Source organism: Netta rufina (genome assembly GCF_964035555.1).
Source record: "Netta rufina genome assembly, chromosome: 4".
NCBI classification, from domain to species: domain Eukaryota; kingdom Metazoa; phylum Chordata; class Aves; order Anseriformes; family Anatidae; genus Netta; species Netta rufina.
In genome coordinates, this window is record NC_140127.1 from 32,908,986 (window position 1) to 32,924,634 (window position 15,649).

The window sequence follows — 15,649 nt, forward strand, 5'->3', positions numbered from 1 at the left end:
TCACACTTTTGTGACCGATTAGCTTCAATTGGCAGTATCTGACATAGAGCAAAGACGACAGAGGCAACAGCTAACGTACATTCCCATTTAAGCTCCCCAGGCCTGTGGTTTAGGACAGAAGGTTGTTAATTCTGTTGTCTGTTTGATGTAGTTGCATAAACAGCATCTAAGATACTTGCCTATTCAGTGATCCTTGTTACCGTGTATTTGTACAGCAATAACACTCTGGGGCCCTCCAGGGACTGGCCCTCAGTGCTCCACGCACACAGCCAAGGCCCAGGGTTGCCACTGAAGGGCATCAGATTGCTGACAGAAAACAAGGCAGGTGATGTTTGACGCCCAAGATTTGGGAAACACCAACTATAAAACATCTTTTTTTTTTTTTTTTTTTTAATCTGTGTGTCAGGGTATGGGTGCAGAGCGTGGATCTCCCGGTCCCCAGCCGTGCTGTGGCACCGCTCCCCTGAGGGCTGCCACACCTCACAGCGCCTCGCCTCGCCTCGCCGAGGCCACCGCCCGCCATTACCGCCCCCTCAGGCGGAGCCGAGGCGCGGGGCCTGCCGGGAGTTGTAGTCCCCCCGCCCGCCACTCCGCGCAGCCACCGCGCTCTCCGGACTACATCTCCCAGGGGGCGCTGCGGGGAAGGCTCGGAGCCGTGGGCGAGGCAAAATGGCGGCGGCGGCGCTGGGCTGTGGCGGGGGCTGGCGCCGGGCGTGGCGGCGCGGCCTGGGGGGACCCCTCCCCGTCCCTGTCCCCATCGCTGCCCTTGTCCCCGTTACTGTCGCTGTCCCAGCCCGCCGCCCCCCGCGGGTCGTCGCCCGTAACGCCGGAGGTGGGGCGGTGCCGGCGGGGAAGAGCGGGTACGGCGTGGGGCCGGGCTCGGGGGGCGGGCGGCCTCAGCAGCCTCCTGTCAGGGCGGTGGGGCAGCGACAGCACCTGCCGAGCGAGCTGACACACACGGGCTGCCACAGGGACACGGTTATCTCCCCTCGGGTCAGCGCACGGGCAAAGAGAGAGCCCGGCGTGCCCCTGGTAGGGGTCCCAAGGCAGCTCGCCTTCCCATGAGGTATTTTCTATGAGTAGAGGAAAACACGGAAGAAAACATTTCAGCACAGAAAAAAATGTATGGGATGCTTTAAACATCTGAACCTTAATCCGTTAGGACAATACTCTTCTTCCTAAAGCAGCACTATGAGTGGTATCTGCATCTCTAATTTCGTGTCTGTAGGGATGTCCTCGGCTGTTGGAGGGCAGACAGAGAACTAAAATCTTGGCAGTGTGTTATGTTCACCTTTGGAAAGAGCACTATCCTTGATATATTTGTTTAATGTTTTTCCATAGCTCGCTTATCTGCTATAGCTATCTGGGTACTTATATTGCTGAAGTCTCTTGCCACAGAAATGTGATTTCATCACTGAAATATTATTTGTGCCACTTCATTTGTACAAGGCCAGATAATTACTTACAGAAACTGTCAAGCAATTCATACTGTAAAGGTGACCCTTTTCCCTTGTCCATATAAAGGTTATGGATGTGAGAATTGCAATTACTTTTCACATGATATAGAGAAGCTTTATGCTATGGAGTATGTTCAGAGAGCAGCAGCTCTCTAGTTGAAATTGTGATTTCTCTATTACCACATTACTAATGTTTATGCTAATATGCTACTAGCACTGCTCTGGAGAGCCACCTTTCCCAGCATGCAAGTGACTGTCTGACAAAGAATACATAATTTATTATGCCACCTGTCTGCTGGAGATTTATCAAACTGCATGAGAAGTAATTGATATTTATGATGATTTTGTGATTTTCATGGGGTACCAAATTAGGGTTCATTCAGCATGCAAGTTTGCCTCATTAATTTCTGTAAGATTTCTCATCTAAGGCAAAGTTAAGTTTCAGACCATTACGTTTTCTTTCTTACAGCATTCTCTCCAGCGTATAGTCAAGACCCTTTGCCATACAGTCCTGTCTTTATATATTGAGTTAGTGCCTTGTCTCCGGCATTGCAGCACAACCTTTGCTGTCACACTATAGATGGATTTGCAGTACTGTTTGCAAATTTTTACAATTGCAATTTAGTTTTTGTCAAATAACTAAATGAAGAGGTTTTAATTCTTGTATTTTTAGATGTTTATGTTTTTTTAACATAGAATCATAGATAGTTATGTGTAGGTAACATCGATATTTAACTACATTTCTCTTCTCTTTCCTTTTCAGTCTTGCTCCTTGGGTACCAGTTGTGGGTCTGGAAATTCATGCACAGATCAGCTCCAACTCAAAACTTTTCTCTGGTTCCCAAGTCCAGTTTGCAGCACCTCCTAACTCTTTGGTATCTTTCTTTGATGCTTCTTTACCGGGAACTTTACCAGTAAGTTATGTTTCAACTTAACTTTTAACAGAATTTATGTCAGCCAACTTTGGGTGTATTTCTAATATTCTCTTTCTAATATTTGACTATAAAACTGCTTTTACACATTTGTCTATTTTCCGTCTGTTTAATATTTTGAGATGCCTGGTACTGTTTCTTTTTATTCTACTGACTCCCTGGTTATCACTGCGGATATTTGATATCCTCTGCAAAGGAAAAAAAATAAGGACTGTCTTTTCGACATATTAAATGAATCACAGTATTTCTCTGAGGCCAGAGTGGGTGTATTTGGTTAGTATGCCACACAGGAAATTCCTTAGATATGAGAGGTACTTAAAATCCTGTGAGAGAAGAACGTCTTAGATTTATTTCCAAGTGGCCATTTGATGTTACTTTGCCATATGTGTGTTTATGTAGCTGTCATTTGCCATTTGGAATGTCTCACTACAGGGTTACTTAGTTTCCTTAGTAGAAACTCTCTGATTTAGGCAAGTGTCAACTGTTCCTATTTCCAGTGCAACATAATTAAAATTAAAAAAAAAAAAGAATCTGTGTGAAACATTGTGAGCTAATAAGTCAGAATAGATAGCTAGTGCTTGACAATGAGAATTTGTTAGGGACAGCATAATACATTTTTGAAATCACAGCTTAATTATAACTTCATTGTTTGTGATGGCTATGACAGTGCTTCTGTAGAATTCTCCAGGAATCTAACAGGTTTCATATAATAGTTTAAAAAAAAAAAAAAGTATAACACTATACAGCAAAAGTAAATAGTGAATAGACTTTACATTGCTTCATGCAACAAACATGCAGAGATTATAATGGGGTGAAATTATTTTATGCATATGCAAAAGTGCTTCCCTGAATATATTTGTTAGAGTGGAGGCTTGAATTCCAGTTGCAGATGTATTTTTTTTATCTGTTGGAAGCTTTTCTTCACCATATTATAGCCTTAAATAAGATTATAAAATTGAGAATTAACTTACAGGTAGATTTCTAGGGGCTTTATATGTGCTGTGTGATCCTTAAAGAGAGAAATGAATTGATATATTCATTTTGTATTTGCAAAGGTATTGAAACCTAAGAAAGTAGAGGTTAGATGCTGATAAAATTTGGACTTGACTCTGGTCTCAGTGCCAATTCAGGGCTGAGTTTCAGATCTAACTATATGGAAATCTTGACAACTTTCCAGAGAGAATGGGAATCTTATGCAATCATTTGGTTTTAGACTTGAATCCCAGTTAGACCTGAAATATGGAAGATGAGTTAATTTCATCTGGGGGTAGGCCAAGGTTAAGGAGTTCATAATCACAGAATTTAAAAGGGTTCAAATTTTTGTTTTACAGCTTCTTAACATTCTGTGAATGCACAGAAATCCTGTTAAATTGTCTAATGCTTGTCTTCAGTCAAGTAGAAAATCTGTTCTTGAAAGAACGAAAATGAGTATTTATGTAGAGTTTCATTTTTATGTACATTTCTATTTGTCCAGGTTGGGGCTTTTCTGGCTTGCTTTTCTCTGTCGCAGCGCTTACAAATGAGGCTTGGTATGGCCTTTGTGAGAACATACTGATACACGTGGGATTTGGCAGAGAAGGTAACTGCACCTGAGATGCGAAAGCCGGACAGTTAGGTTAATTGAAAAGTAGTGATTCTGTGTTAGCTTCTCCCAGGTGCTTTTATTTCTACAAAAAGAAAGATTTTTCTCACCGTAGTACTGCTGAAAATAGAGTTGAAAGTGAATGTTACAAAACACCAGTTCTTACAGGCTAGCATGTGATACAGAATCCAGTCTGTAGTCATACCTTTGTTTTCGCATTGTACTTTCTGCACACGAATTAATGTCAGAGAACAGTATTTGTTCTGGCAGCAAATAACTGGGCTTATTTTCTTGAAGTAACTACATGTATTTGTATATAGCAGTATTACCAGAAGTAGAATTTGATAGATTTCAGTGGATTTAGAAAGATAATAGGTAGATTTTGAAAATTTCTAAGTATTTATTAAAAAATAAATAAATAAAGTAACATCTTAACAAACGTTCAGATTATTGCCTACTAAGTCTTTTTAGAAGGTAAATATTTGGCTTTCCGACCCTGTTTTGACAAGAAATTAAAAAAATAGGAGCAAAGTCATAACAGAACTGAAAAATACAGGGGTTGTTCTGTCTGCAGCAGAGAGTAACTAGTGTTATAAACTGGGAAGTATAGTGACAGTTCTCAATGTCACAGGGATTTAAACTTACCGTGGGACTATGATATGGCTATGATAGACAACCATGCTAGCGTTTGGTGCTTCGCAGTGGGACCAGAAAGAATGGTGCTAGGGGGAACTTTTCTACTTGTTATACATTTCTTGGTCACTAATCAGCGTGGGCATGATACTTCGCTGTGCTCTGCACAGTAGAGGGGAAACTAGAGGAATCTGTTCAGACCTCCTCCATCTTTCTGCTTTATATTTTCCTCCTGTACTGTCATACAATTTATTTTATGTTTCTGCTGCAAGTAGGCCTTCAGAGGACCATCAAAAACAGTGTTAGTGTCACGACCATTTCACTATGCCGCTTTCATAATGTGCCTCTGAGACAGCTACAGGCAAGAACAGCAATGCAGGTGTACTCCTGTTCGGCATGAAGCAGGAAAAATGACATGGTAAAGCTTTAATTAAGAAGGTACATTAAGAAATAGTAAGACTGGAGGGCACGTCCCGCACTGCTCTACAGGCTTCATTTTCATGTCCTGTGGTGATGGAACCCTCACCCTTAGGCATCGTACTCAGTCACTCTAAGGATTGCTTCTCTTTGGGACAATATACAAGCCTTCAAAATTTAATGAAGTGTGCAAAGTGTACCTCTTATGTTTTGTTTACCAGGTAGATGGACTTGGCAAGCAAATTAGCATGGTGTATTTAGAGACCCTGTTACGTAGAAAGTATTAAGCTACACAGGGCTGCATATGATGCATTATATGTACATGTAGGTTGATTTAAAATTCTTCTGAGGATCCATAAATGTGGTTTCACTTCCAGTCTGATAAATCCTCTTTGAAAATTCTGAGAATCTTTATAAAGGTTTATAAAGGTGAGACTGGCCTCACAGAAAGTAAATCCAGCTATTCTCATGCTTCAGATGGCTGACTAAAAGTTAATTATAGCTCAGCCTAAGAAATAAGATGATAGATGTAGTAACTAAAGGCTGAAACCTTTGTTGTCTGTGCTTAGTCTTTGTTGCTAATCACACCAGAAGATAAACATTTTGTGTTTGTATCCTTCATGACTAAAGTGAAAACCTGATCCTGTTTCTTTGTATGCAGGTATACTAAGAAATAACCTAGGATTTATTAACCAAGGTTTAAGTTAATAAAAGTTGAATGAATGTTAGCCTTGCAACCTTAAGTATTTTGAAAATTTTGACACCTTCTCTTGCATTTGAATTTTGTTATCTTCACAGTGTGAACAGTGTCTGTTTTATCTTTTTGTAAGGTAGAGTTTTCTGAAGCACAGGTAATCATCAAGCTCTGGTTCTAATGAAGAAAAGATAAATTCCATCTGACCTTAGAAAAAGTAGAGTAAGGGCTGTGTTGAACACTGCTGTAGAATATCATGATATTATCTGAATATATATCTTTTTCCTGTTTCATTAGACATCCTTCAGCACTTGGCAACTCACTCATTGCTGCTACTGAGATTTTCATATCTTCGATTTAAACCCCTTCAGTTTTCCCTGTGTGGTGTTAGAAGGAAGCCTTTGCATGCTCCAGTATTTTCTCTCAGTGGTACAGTGACATTCCTACAACCGATACACTTTTTCATGCAAGAAAGTGGGGCTAGAACAGCTGTTAGGCCTTGCTCCTTCAGGTACTGTGTTACTGGCAACCTGAAATCCAAACTCTGACTTCTCCAAAGCTAAGGAATGTGACTGCGGCACTGCTCAGTAGCTGAGAGCACACGTATCATGCTGTTGTCCTCCCCCCCTGCAGTGCTGTGACATAGTTGCCCAGGGACCTGGCAGTGGTAATACCCAGCTTGGAGATGTGGAGGATGCTTTCGTTCCCCTTCCTGTGTTGAGATTGCATCCATCCTTGGCAGTAGGAGATGCCCAGTATTTTTACAGGTGGGTTGGGTGATTATCAGACTTCATAATAAATTTCAGATGCTATTAACATACAGGATTTACCTGGTGCATTTGCATTCAAAGGCACTGGGAGGTTGGTATGTATTTTGGTGGATTTGGCACCATCTTACAGATGTTGGAACAGAAACATTGAGACTAGAATTTATATTTTACAACTTGAAACTAGACTTTTTGATATCCCATGCCTGTTAGATCTGGTGACCACAGCAGCTGCTTTATCAACTTGTGACTTCAGTTGTGTTTTGACATTCCTGCTGACACGCATGTAAATTGAGTCCCTTCTTGTACTTAGCTTTCCTTTTGATAACTACATGTTCAATTGCACACACTTTTCTTGAGGAACCGGACAGTCTTGGGTTCCTTCTATGCGTGTTGGTTTAGGTGTTGTAATCTAAATTTACTTTTCTTCTTTGAAACCACATGTGCTTAGATTGTTGTACCCTTCAATCTCTCCTCTAAAAATAAATTAGTAGCAGTGCCTGAAGGAAGAAGTGAGTGCATACTTGTTTAAAACCATTTACTTATGTCTAGATTCTATTTAACTGTTTGCTATTTCTTTCACTAAAGCTGCAATAATTGTATTCAAGTGGAAAAAAGGAGATATTTCCTTAGAAATTCGTGGTACCTATCTGTTGCAGTCCTTTCATTCCTGATGATATTTGGGTGTGTTATAAGCATTGTATCATCAGTGGTTAACAGCCTTTCATTGTTGACACAGCCCCAGCTTGCACAGTATGTTAGTCCTAGTCCCTGTAAGCCTCTAAAAAGAAAATACCACTTAGTTTAGAAAAAAAATGGGAGAGGGAAACAGACTTTCAAATGATTGCTCCCTGAGAAGGCTTTTGCAGTTCATAGACCCTTGAATTTCTGTGTACGTGATGGATTAGAGCCTACCTATGTAATTTCAAGCTATTAAGCAGTTCAGCACTGTTGTACTGGTCAGGAGAAGTCTTTGAGAGATTAAGGAGGCCTGCTTCAGGTGACTTTCAGGGCTGGCTTAGAGTGAGGGGTTCTCCTTGTTGTATTTTCTTCTCTTTCATAGGATCACGCACAGCCTGGGGTGGTTATTCGTGGAACTAGTCTCCTTCATTGGGGTCTGAGAAGCGTTACACCTCCTCAGTTACTGCAGTTGCTTGGGTCAAAATTATTTCATGCTTAACTATGAATACCATTTTTCTGGAGATGCCTCTGCTCTTGTGCTTTGAAGTGTTTGGTGATGTTTGTCAATGCTCTTCTGTCAAGCTTTGAAGGAGTACCCTGCAAGATTTTCTCTTGCTTTTTGCTGTGTCTTGTTTATTTGTGAGAAGTTAGAACATTCATTCTGGGTGTTTTAATCTTTTTGTCAAGGCTAACAATTCCTGTAGGGCTTTGTCTCCTTAACATCTCAGAAACTGTGCTACCTATTGAGCTCTCCCTTTTTCTTCTTGTTGGCTTTGCTGTTCATCCTTAACAGGTCCCTCTGGCTGATGTAAACTTGCCTATTAGAACTGCGTTGCGTTGATATAACATCTTGCTGTCACCTATTTCAGTAGATCCTTCAATGCATCACTGATGTTATCTATGTATTTTCACTTATCTCCTTTTGTGTTGGTTTTTATTGCTTTACCTTTTGCTTTATACAGATTTTTTTTCTACTTCATAGTGGGGAGCTGGTGTTTGCAGTATCTTGTTTCCTTTCTTTCACGTAGTTCTGCTACCGAAGTCATCGTGCCACCTCTGATACGGTAGGACAGTGTGACCATTACATGACAGCTAGACAGATCGCTGTCCCCTCTTTCCTGATGCACTCTGAAATTGCTGCCGAAATGCACATTAGGCTTTTGCAGTAGTTTTTATTTGTGTGCTGGGAATTTATTTTAACTTTGAACTGTGGGTGATTTTGGCAGAGAGGCAAATTTCTATTCCTTCTCTTATCAGTCACTATTATATGCTTTGGCATCCTTAAGATTTTGATTTAATTTTCTCTCCATATGTGGACAGCCAGTCTGGTTCCAGGCGACTCCTGAGGAAATCCAAGGTAGTGGAGTGTACATATGCAAGTGAAAACAGCGCTCTATTAAGAAAGAGTTTCAGTAGCAATCAGGATTCTACCATTTTTTTGAGCATTTTAACTTTGCAAACTGACATCTTGCTTCTTTGTTCTTCTTATTAACAATTTTTTCTTTGAAGACTTTTTTCATTAAAAGGTATTTAGGAAACACTGTCCAACAGCATTTGATGACAGATAATTGTAGACTGGGTCTTTGTTCTCATCATGGTTAGCTATCTCATGTGTAATGTTGCATAACTCTCAGTTTTATGTATTTTGCTTGAAACTTATCTTGGTGCAATTAGGCTGTAATTGGTTCTTAGGGTAAAATTAATCTGTTTCTTTGTGTTTTCCTCTCTATCAGCCACCTTGGCACCGTAAATATGTTATGGCTGTATTTTTGATTTTGAAAGGAATGTGTAAGCTTGTGCCACTGGATTTTATTAGTTGTATGTGTAGACTTTGCTATTGCAACCATTGTTTTCTATACAGAAATGTTAGTTTTGCAGTTTAGCTGCCAAGTTCAGCCAAATTTGTCTAAAAAGATTTCGATCTGCAGATGTTTTTCTGAATCTATTAGCAAGTGCATGAAGAGGAAAATAGCGTTTGAGTCTGCTCTTTTCTCCCCACTGCTACTAGCTTTATTTGGGCTGCTGACATTCAGGTATTTGTGACACTTCATACTCAGTTTGGGATGTTGAAGTGGGGAAGAGGTGAAGGGAATCATGGAGGAGATGGTGCTGATCTCTGCTTAGCTAAAACAAACTTGGACAGTTATTTATAGGAAATTAATTTACATTGGTCCTGCTGCTCTTGTCTTTTAACGAAGAATTTTAACCAAAAGCAAACAAACTTGCCTTTTAAAAGATAATTTTAATTTGCTCTTTTAATAGCTTTTTGCAAGATTTGTTGCAGTATGTTACCTATCGTTTGCTTGAATTACTTTTTCCTTGTGTGTGTTAGACTTCTGTTTTACTCTCAATTTGTAAGTTGTGCTGTTGTAAGAGGTCAGAAGAACCACCCTGAAGGGAAAGATGGCACCTTTTTTGAAGAGCAAATAAGCATGTTTCAGGAAACTGCGAATGGAGGAAGAAGGGATGAGGGAGTGAGTAGCAGCAAAGGGCTGGGAGCTTTTAGTATACTTAAAGATTGCAACAAGGAGCAGAGGGCAGAGAGGCAAGATTTAGAAGTGCAAGAGAATGCCAGTCAATGTGTATCGAAGTTCTGAATTTGTTGCAAGGGATTTGATAACAAGGGAGATGGCCCTGAACAAGCCTACATGCCAAGAACCACCTGCAAGGGTAAACAGGGTAAGGGGGCAATTTAGAAACACTTTCTATTTCCATTCTTTACTAAATGCTCTGAATTTTCCCCCTTAAACAAGTTGAGCAATATAAGTTATGTTGAAGAAAGCAGATGTTACCCATGTTTAAAAGTCTTTATTAGTGTTTGTTGTTTTTTTGCAGAGCTAAGCATAGGAAAAGGTCTGAGCAGCTCTTCCTCAAAGCTCTGGCTGACTTTGGATTTGATCCCATTCTGTAACTTAGGTTTTAGCCATTGCTCAGTCTCCTGTCTCTAGAATCAGGGAGTTGTTTTCACTGGCTTTTTCCTTGTTTAGCTTCTCCTGGACCAGATAGCGCTGGCAGTGGTTTCCGTTTCAGGTGGCGTAACAGCGGAAGCATCCTTATGACAGGTCAGAAAAGCCATGTGGCAGGCTCAGAAGGTGGAACTGTCAGCAGGGTGGGTATAGATGTTAGATACTGGACTTCTTGATGGCAATGCCATGGAAACAGTGCTTATGGATATGATAAACCATTGCATCTCTATTGTGTTGTTCTTCTGCTTTTGGAACCAGTTCTGAATGGTAGAAGTTTATTCAGTTGTAGCTGGGGATGATGGAGTTTTAGACACCAAGATCTCTGTTTTGAGGCAATGCCACTGGATTTGTTGCCTCAGTAGCACCCCAGAAACAGATTTTTTTCCATTGAGAACACTGAGCACTTTGCCCACATAGTAGTCTGAATGGATTTTTCCTTCTGTGGGTTTTAGCAAACCCTGTCTCAAAGGGCTGAGAAACCCAGAAGGCAGCAAGTATTTAAAGAGCTTTGAATTTGGTGTTAAACTTCCTGGTTTTCTTACTCTCAGGGGTCAGAATTTCTCCCTACTGCTGCTGAATTTTTGTGATTTTCATTGCCACTGGAAGATAATTCCTCCTATTCTAAGCCTTGTGATACAAGTATTCACAATGGCTCTTCATTTTCAGAGAATGTGCCCTGTTATTCTTTGGATACATGTAAAGTAATGTGTTTAGGAGCCAGGCACTTCTTAAGATGTCAGAGTTCCCTGTTCTTTGCCACCAGACAAGGTTAAGGATAATAATATGTTTTGTATAGTAGCATATATCTTTGGCACCGGACAGCAGACAGATAAGGTTACAAAATATAATGATATATTTGACCAAAATACACTGCTTCAACTTCTCAGTTGCCATTTTGTTCTCCTTCCTTAAGCTAGAGTCTCTTTCTGTTAATCTAAGGTCTTTATTTATAATGTCTGCTGCTTTCTCCTCTACTCACTTGCACCTTTCCTCAGGGATAAGAACATAATGCTCATCTTAAGACGGGAAATATGCTGTGAAGTAGATGCTGGACTGAAAGCCAAAAAAGCATAAATTGAAGCTGGCCTTCTTTTTAAATTTATCCTGCAGTTAGTGACCTCGTTTGTTGCAATATGTAGGTTCTTTGCAGACCAAACAAATGACAAGTCTTATGTTGGCTTGTTCTTTTAAAATATATATATATTGTATGCCAAAGGGGCTGGGATATAATTCCCAACAATCCTATTGAAATAAATGGTTTATCTGCCACATGGTTACCTCTTCATTTATTGCCGTGTACATTCTGTATGTGCATAGCTACAAGACAGTTAGGCCCTCCTCTCTGTGTGGGAGGATGCCAAGGAAGAACCCTGGGTTGAAGTACTCAACTGCAGTATCAGATGGAACGGTCACAATTACATTTGGACTAAGTGGATATGAGAATAATTTATTTTGAAGTTTAACTTATGAATGCACTTCAAAGAACCATATATTGGAGCAGGTCAGTACTTTTAAAACTGTAGGAATAATAAAACTGAATATATCCGTTAATGGAAGCAAATAAAAATCAGAGTGATATGAAATAAGAGTAACAGGAAATATGACTAGATATATCTGTTGAGGTTTCTAAAGATTACTGCTTTGTCTACAGAGAGCTGGCTAAGTACATTGCACTACTTCCTTCTTCCAGCTGTTATTTTAAATTAAAAGGAGCCAAATTAAATATTTCCAAGATAAATAGTCACGTAGTTAATCACAGGATGCCAATTTCTTCATGTTTATAAGTAGGAGTGAAGGTTTTAAGATAGCTAATTCATATGGAACCTACTTTATTAAAATATGTAACCTAGAATCAATATATATTTTTATTAATTTTGGGGAAATTATGTTGATTATGCTGTGTTTAGTACAAGGAATGCTTTGTTCTGTAACAAAGGCCTCTGGGAACCCACTGCTATAATATAGATTTTTTTCCTAAGGGGTAGCAGAAATGAACTTTTTTCCAGGAAGGAGATTTAGGTGTTTCTTTTTTTTATATATATATTTTTTTTCACTTACCATAGAACCATGGACTGGCTTGGGTTGGAAGGGACCTTAAAGACCACTCAGTTTCACCCCCCTGCCATGGGCAGGGACACCTCCCACCAGACCAGGTTGCCCAAAGCCCCATCCAGCCTGGCCTTGAGCACCTCCAGGGATGGGGCATCCACAGCTTCCCTGGGCAACCTGTGCCAGGGCCTCACCACCCTCTGAGTGAAGAATTTCTTCCTAACATCTAATATAAGTCTCTCCTCTTTTAGTTTAAAACCATTCCCCCTTGTCCTATCATTGTCTGCCCAAGTAAAAAGTTGTTCTCGGTCTTTTCATAAGCCCCCTTTAAGTATTGAAAGGCTGCTTATCCTATATATTACTCATGACCAAAACAAAAAGCTTTATGCCTACACTCTTAAAGTGTAAAAATGATCATTCACTAAATATAGAAACAGATATCTTCACCTAAAAGGGAACCAGCTTTTCTAATGTATTAGTATAAGGAGTAAACCTGCTGCTAAAGAAAAAAAAAAAAAAAAAAAAACTGTTAAAGTTTGCTTTTGATGGGAATTTATGCCGTTGAAGGTATTATGCATGTACTGTTGTATAGCTATTGAATAGTCCTGTATTTAAAGCCAAGGTCTTGACTAATCCGACCTTGCAAATAAAAATGATAAATTTTTAAAAGGAATCTTTCCACTTGTGAACTAGATGTAGAGAATAGACAAGTATCAGAAAAAGCAAGGTCTTAGTTGGATTGTTCTTTCATTCCTTTAGCTCTCAGTTACCATGGTGCTCTAGCAGGATAGCCTCGCTACAAGGGAAATGGTGCTGATGTTGTGATGCCATTGTTAAGGTGTTGCATGAGTTTCCAATCCAAACAATTTACATTTCTTTCTGTGATAGGTCTGTAGGAGTTTCTTGAAATAAATACCTAGGAGAGATGCTTCTGTTTTAGAAGACGAGAAGTGTTTAAGAAGGCTTTCTAGACTGTTGTTTTGTCCATAGCTGTTCCAGGAACTGCACAGCTTTCTTTCAAGGCCAGCGCTTTGCTAGCATATCAGACTGGCAGCTTGTCAGTTCAAGCCAGTAATTTAGATCTTTGGTGCTAGTCAAAGCTGTCAACTTAATAACAGCTTACCACCTAAACAAGCTGGGGGGACTTATTCTAGGTCATTAGTAAGGGAAGTTTCACGTACTGAATTGATATTTATCACTGTAGATTATTTGAGAAGCTAAGCTTGTTTGAAGCAAAATTAGTAGTTTGCTTAACCAGTTCTGCTTTATGCACATAGATCATAAAAGACCGAAATGGGTAGTGATAGTTCAGAAGTGGAGCAATATTAGATAACTTCTGATTTTTGAGGAAGTAGATGGTCATCTGCTTGTCCTAGTCAAACAGGGCAGGAGAAAAGACATCTCAGTATGGCGCTGGGGGAAAGATTGATTTTGCAGTGTCTTCTGCAGTCAAGAAATACCACATGAAGTGAGACTAGTGAATGAGTAATGTATGTACAAGGACTGGGCTACTGTGATCCAATATGCTGCGCGCAGATACACATTGCAGCCATCCAACTGCTTAGTAATACTGCATAGAAAATAATGAATATTTTACATTTTTATGCTAGTTTTTCCCCAGGGCCACCAGAATGGTTCACCAGTTGTAGTACAAATGCTTCTTGCAGATGTAAGTAGTAAGTATATGGGAATTATTTCCTCCACCCCCAAACAGTATTAATCCCATAGAGCAATGAGTAAGATACAGTCTACCTTGTTTGAAGCAAAAACTGAAGAAGTAGTCAAAGGTGATAGTTGTATCATAATCATTGGCTAAACTCCACCTGTGTTTGTAGAACATCCTCTGAAGCTCTAGTGGACTGCAGCTTGGGACCTGGGTTTTGTCTTGTTTTCAGGCTGGAGTCAGTCACAATCCCTTTGCTGGCTGGAGACGGAGCAGGACATCAGGCATGTGTTCACTGCTTTGGTACACTGGTGTTTTGAGTCTCCCTGGTCCTTATGAAGCCTTAATGGTTTCTGGTTAAAGGGCTGACGGGTATAGTCCTCTCTGATTTGTGAAGCTGAGTAGTGTCATGCCATAAGGCTTCAGAAGGAGGAAATTTTGCTGGTGCAGTTAGAAATGTTGTGGTGTTTTAAACATTGAACAATTTGGACCGTTATAGGCATTGTTATGAGCTTTTTTAAACAGTAAAAAAAAAGTCTCTGTTCTGCCTGGAAGCATTTAATTGCTGAAAACAGGATCATCTACTATGTAATGAACTGCAGCCATGATACTAAAATAAAGTAATATTTTGAAGTTACCTGTTTTACTTTAGATTACAGTCAGGGCTAATTGCGTTCATTTTGCTGCAGATCTATTTCAAAGGGAAATTGTTCTTCCTCTTATCTGTTTTGAAATCTGTTCTATGTGTCTTTTAAAATTTTTAATAAATAAAATATGCTGCAACAGATGATGTGTTGTAGTTAGCCATATATAGCTACGCTAAAGATCTGAAAGTTACCTTGTTAGATGTCTTAAATACTTAATTTCTCTACTGTATAAGCAATTTTTAAGTTTCTCTTATATGAAGAGTTTCTCCTATTTTTCAGTGAAGTCTTGATTTCTAAAATACTCAAAGCAAAGAGACCTCCTTTTTGAGGTAAACACATGGGCTATGAACAATGTACAGCTGCTTATTCTGTTTTCAGAAACCAGGCTGGTAAATATAAAAAACAAATTCTGTCAGAAGCATTGAAGAAAACAGTATTTAAGCCTTTTATGTTTTGGTCAATGCAGATAAAATCATGTAAATACCTTTACCTAATGTGTTCCTTTAATGGTCCAGAAATTGACTTCTTGGCAGCTCTACAACACAGAATAAGATGAATAAAGTTCTGTTCCTGCCTCAAAACACAGTAAATGTGATCATGTTGGAGTTGCACTAAGGCAAACTCAGTCTTCTCTATTTTTTTCCAGTTATATCAATTTGATATTAGTTGAACTGTTAAATTAATGAGAGCACATTTGAAAAAAGCTGTAATTATGAAACATTGCTTGTTACTACTTTTGGGAGTGGAATTTTCTTTCTCCTCTGGATCCTGAACCTGCTGAGGAGGTAGAAGGGTGTAACACTGAGAGTGATGGATTCATTGTGAGAAACTCCTGTATTTCTTCATGAAGGCCTTGCTGGGTGTTCAGCTCATGTGGCGTTCTTCAAGAACCTTAATGCAATGGGTTCCCTGGGTTCTGGAATGCATGCATACTTGTAGCCATGGGATCAATTGATGTTTCTTTGGTTCTCTTTTAACAAAGCATAAGCACACTTAATTTCATCATTGTTAAACAAATCTGTGTATAATTATTCAGGAATTCACTGTGGTTTCAGAACACCTGTAACCACAAAGTGTTTCAATGAAATAGCACTGCAGTCCCTCGTGCAAGTCCATTGTTTTCCCAGTATGACGTGACAGCCAGTTGCAAGTCAGTTGTCA

The 15,649-nt window shown here is 39.6% G+C and overlaps 1 protein-coding gene across 1 annotated transcript in view; it reads left to right on the forward strand.

The window, feature by feature from the left end:
* The first annotated feature begins 661 nt into the window (after window positions 1-661).
* The window catches only part of GATB (glutamyl-tRNA amidotransferase subunit B), a 43,213-nt gene continuing 28,225 nt past the window's right edge, over window positions 662-15,649 (forward strand). The window contains exons 1-2 of the mRNA XM_084286408.1: window positions 662-860; window positions 2,221-2,371. Coding sequence (XP_084142534.1) covers window positions 670-860; window positions 2,221-2,371 — 342 coding nt within the window. The 5' untranslated portion in view covers window positions 662-669. The remainder of the gene's footprint in view (window positions 861-2,220; window positions 2,372-15,649) is intronic.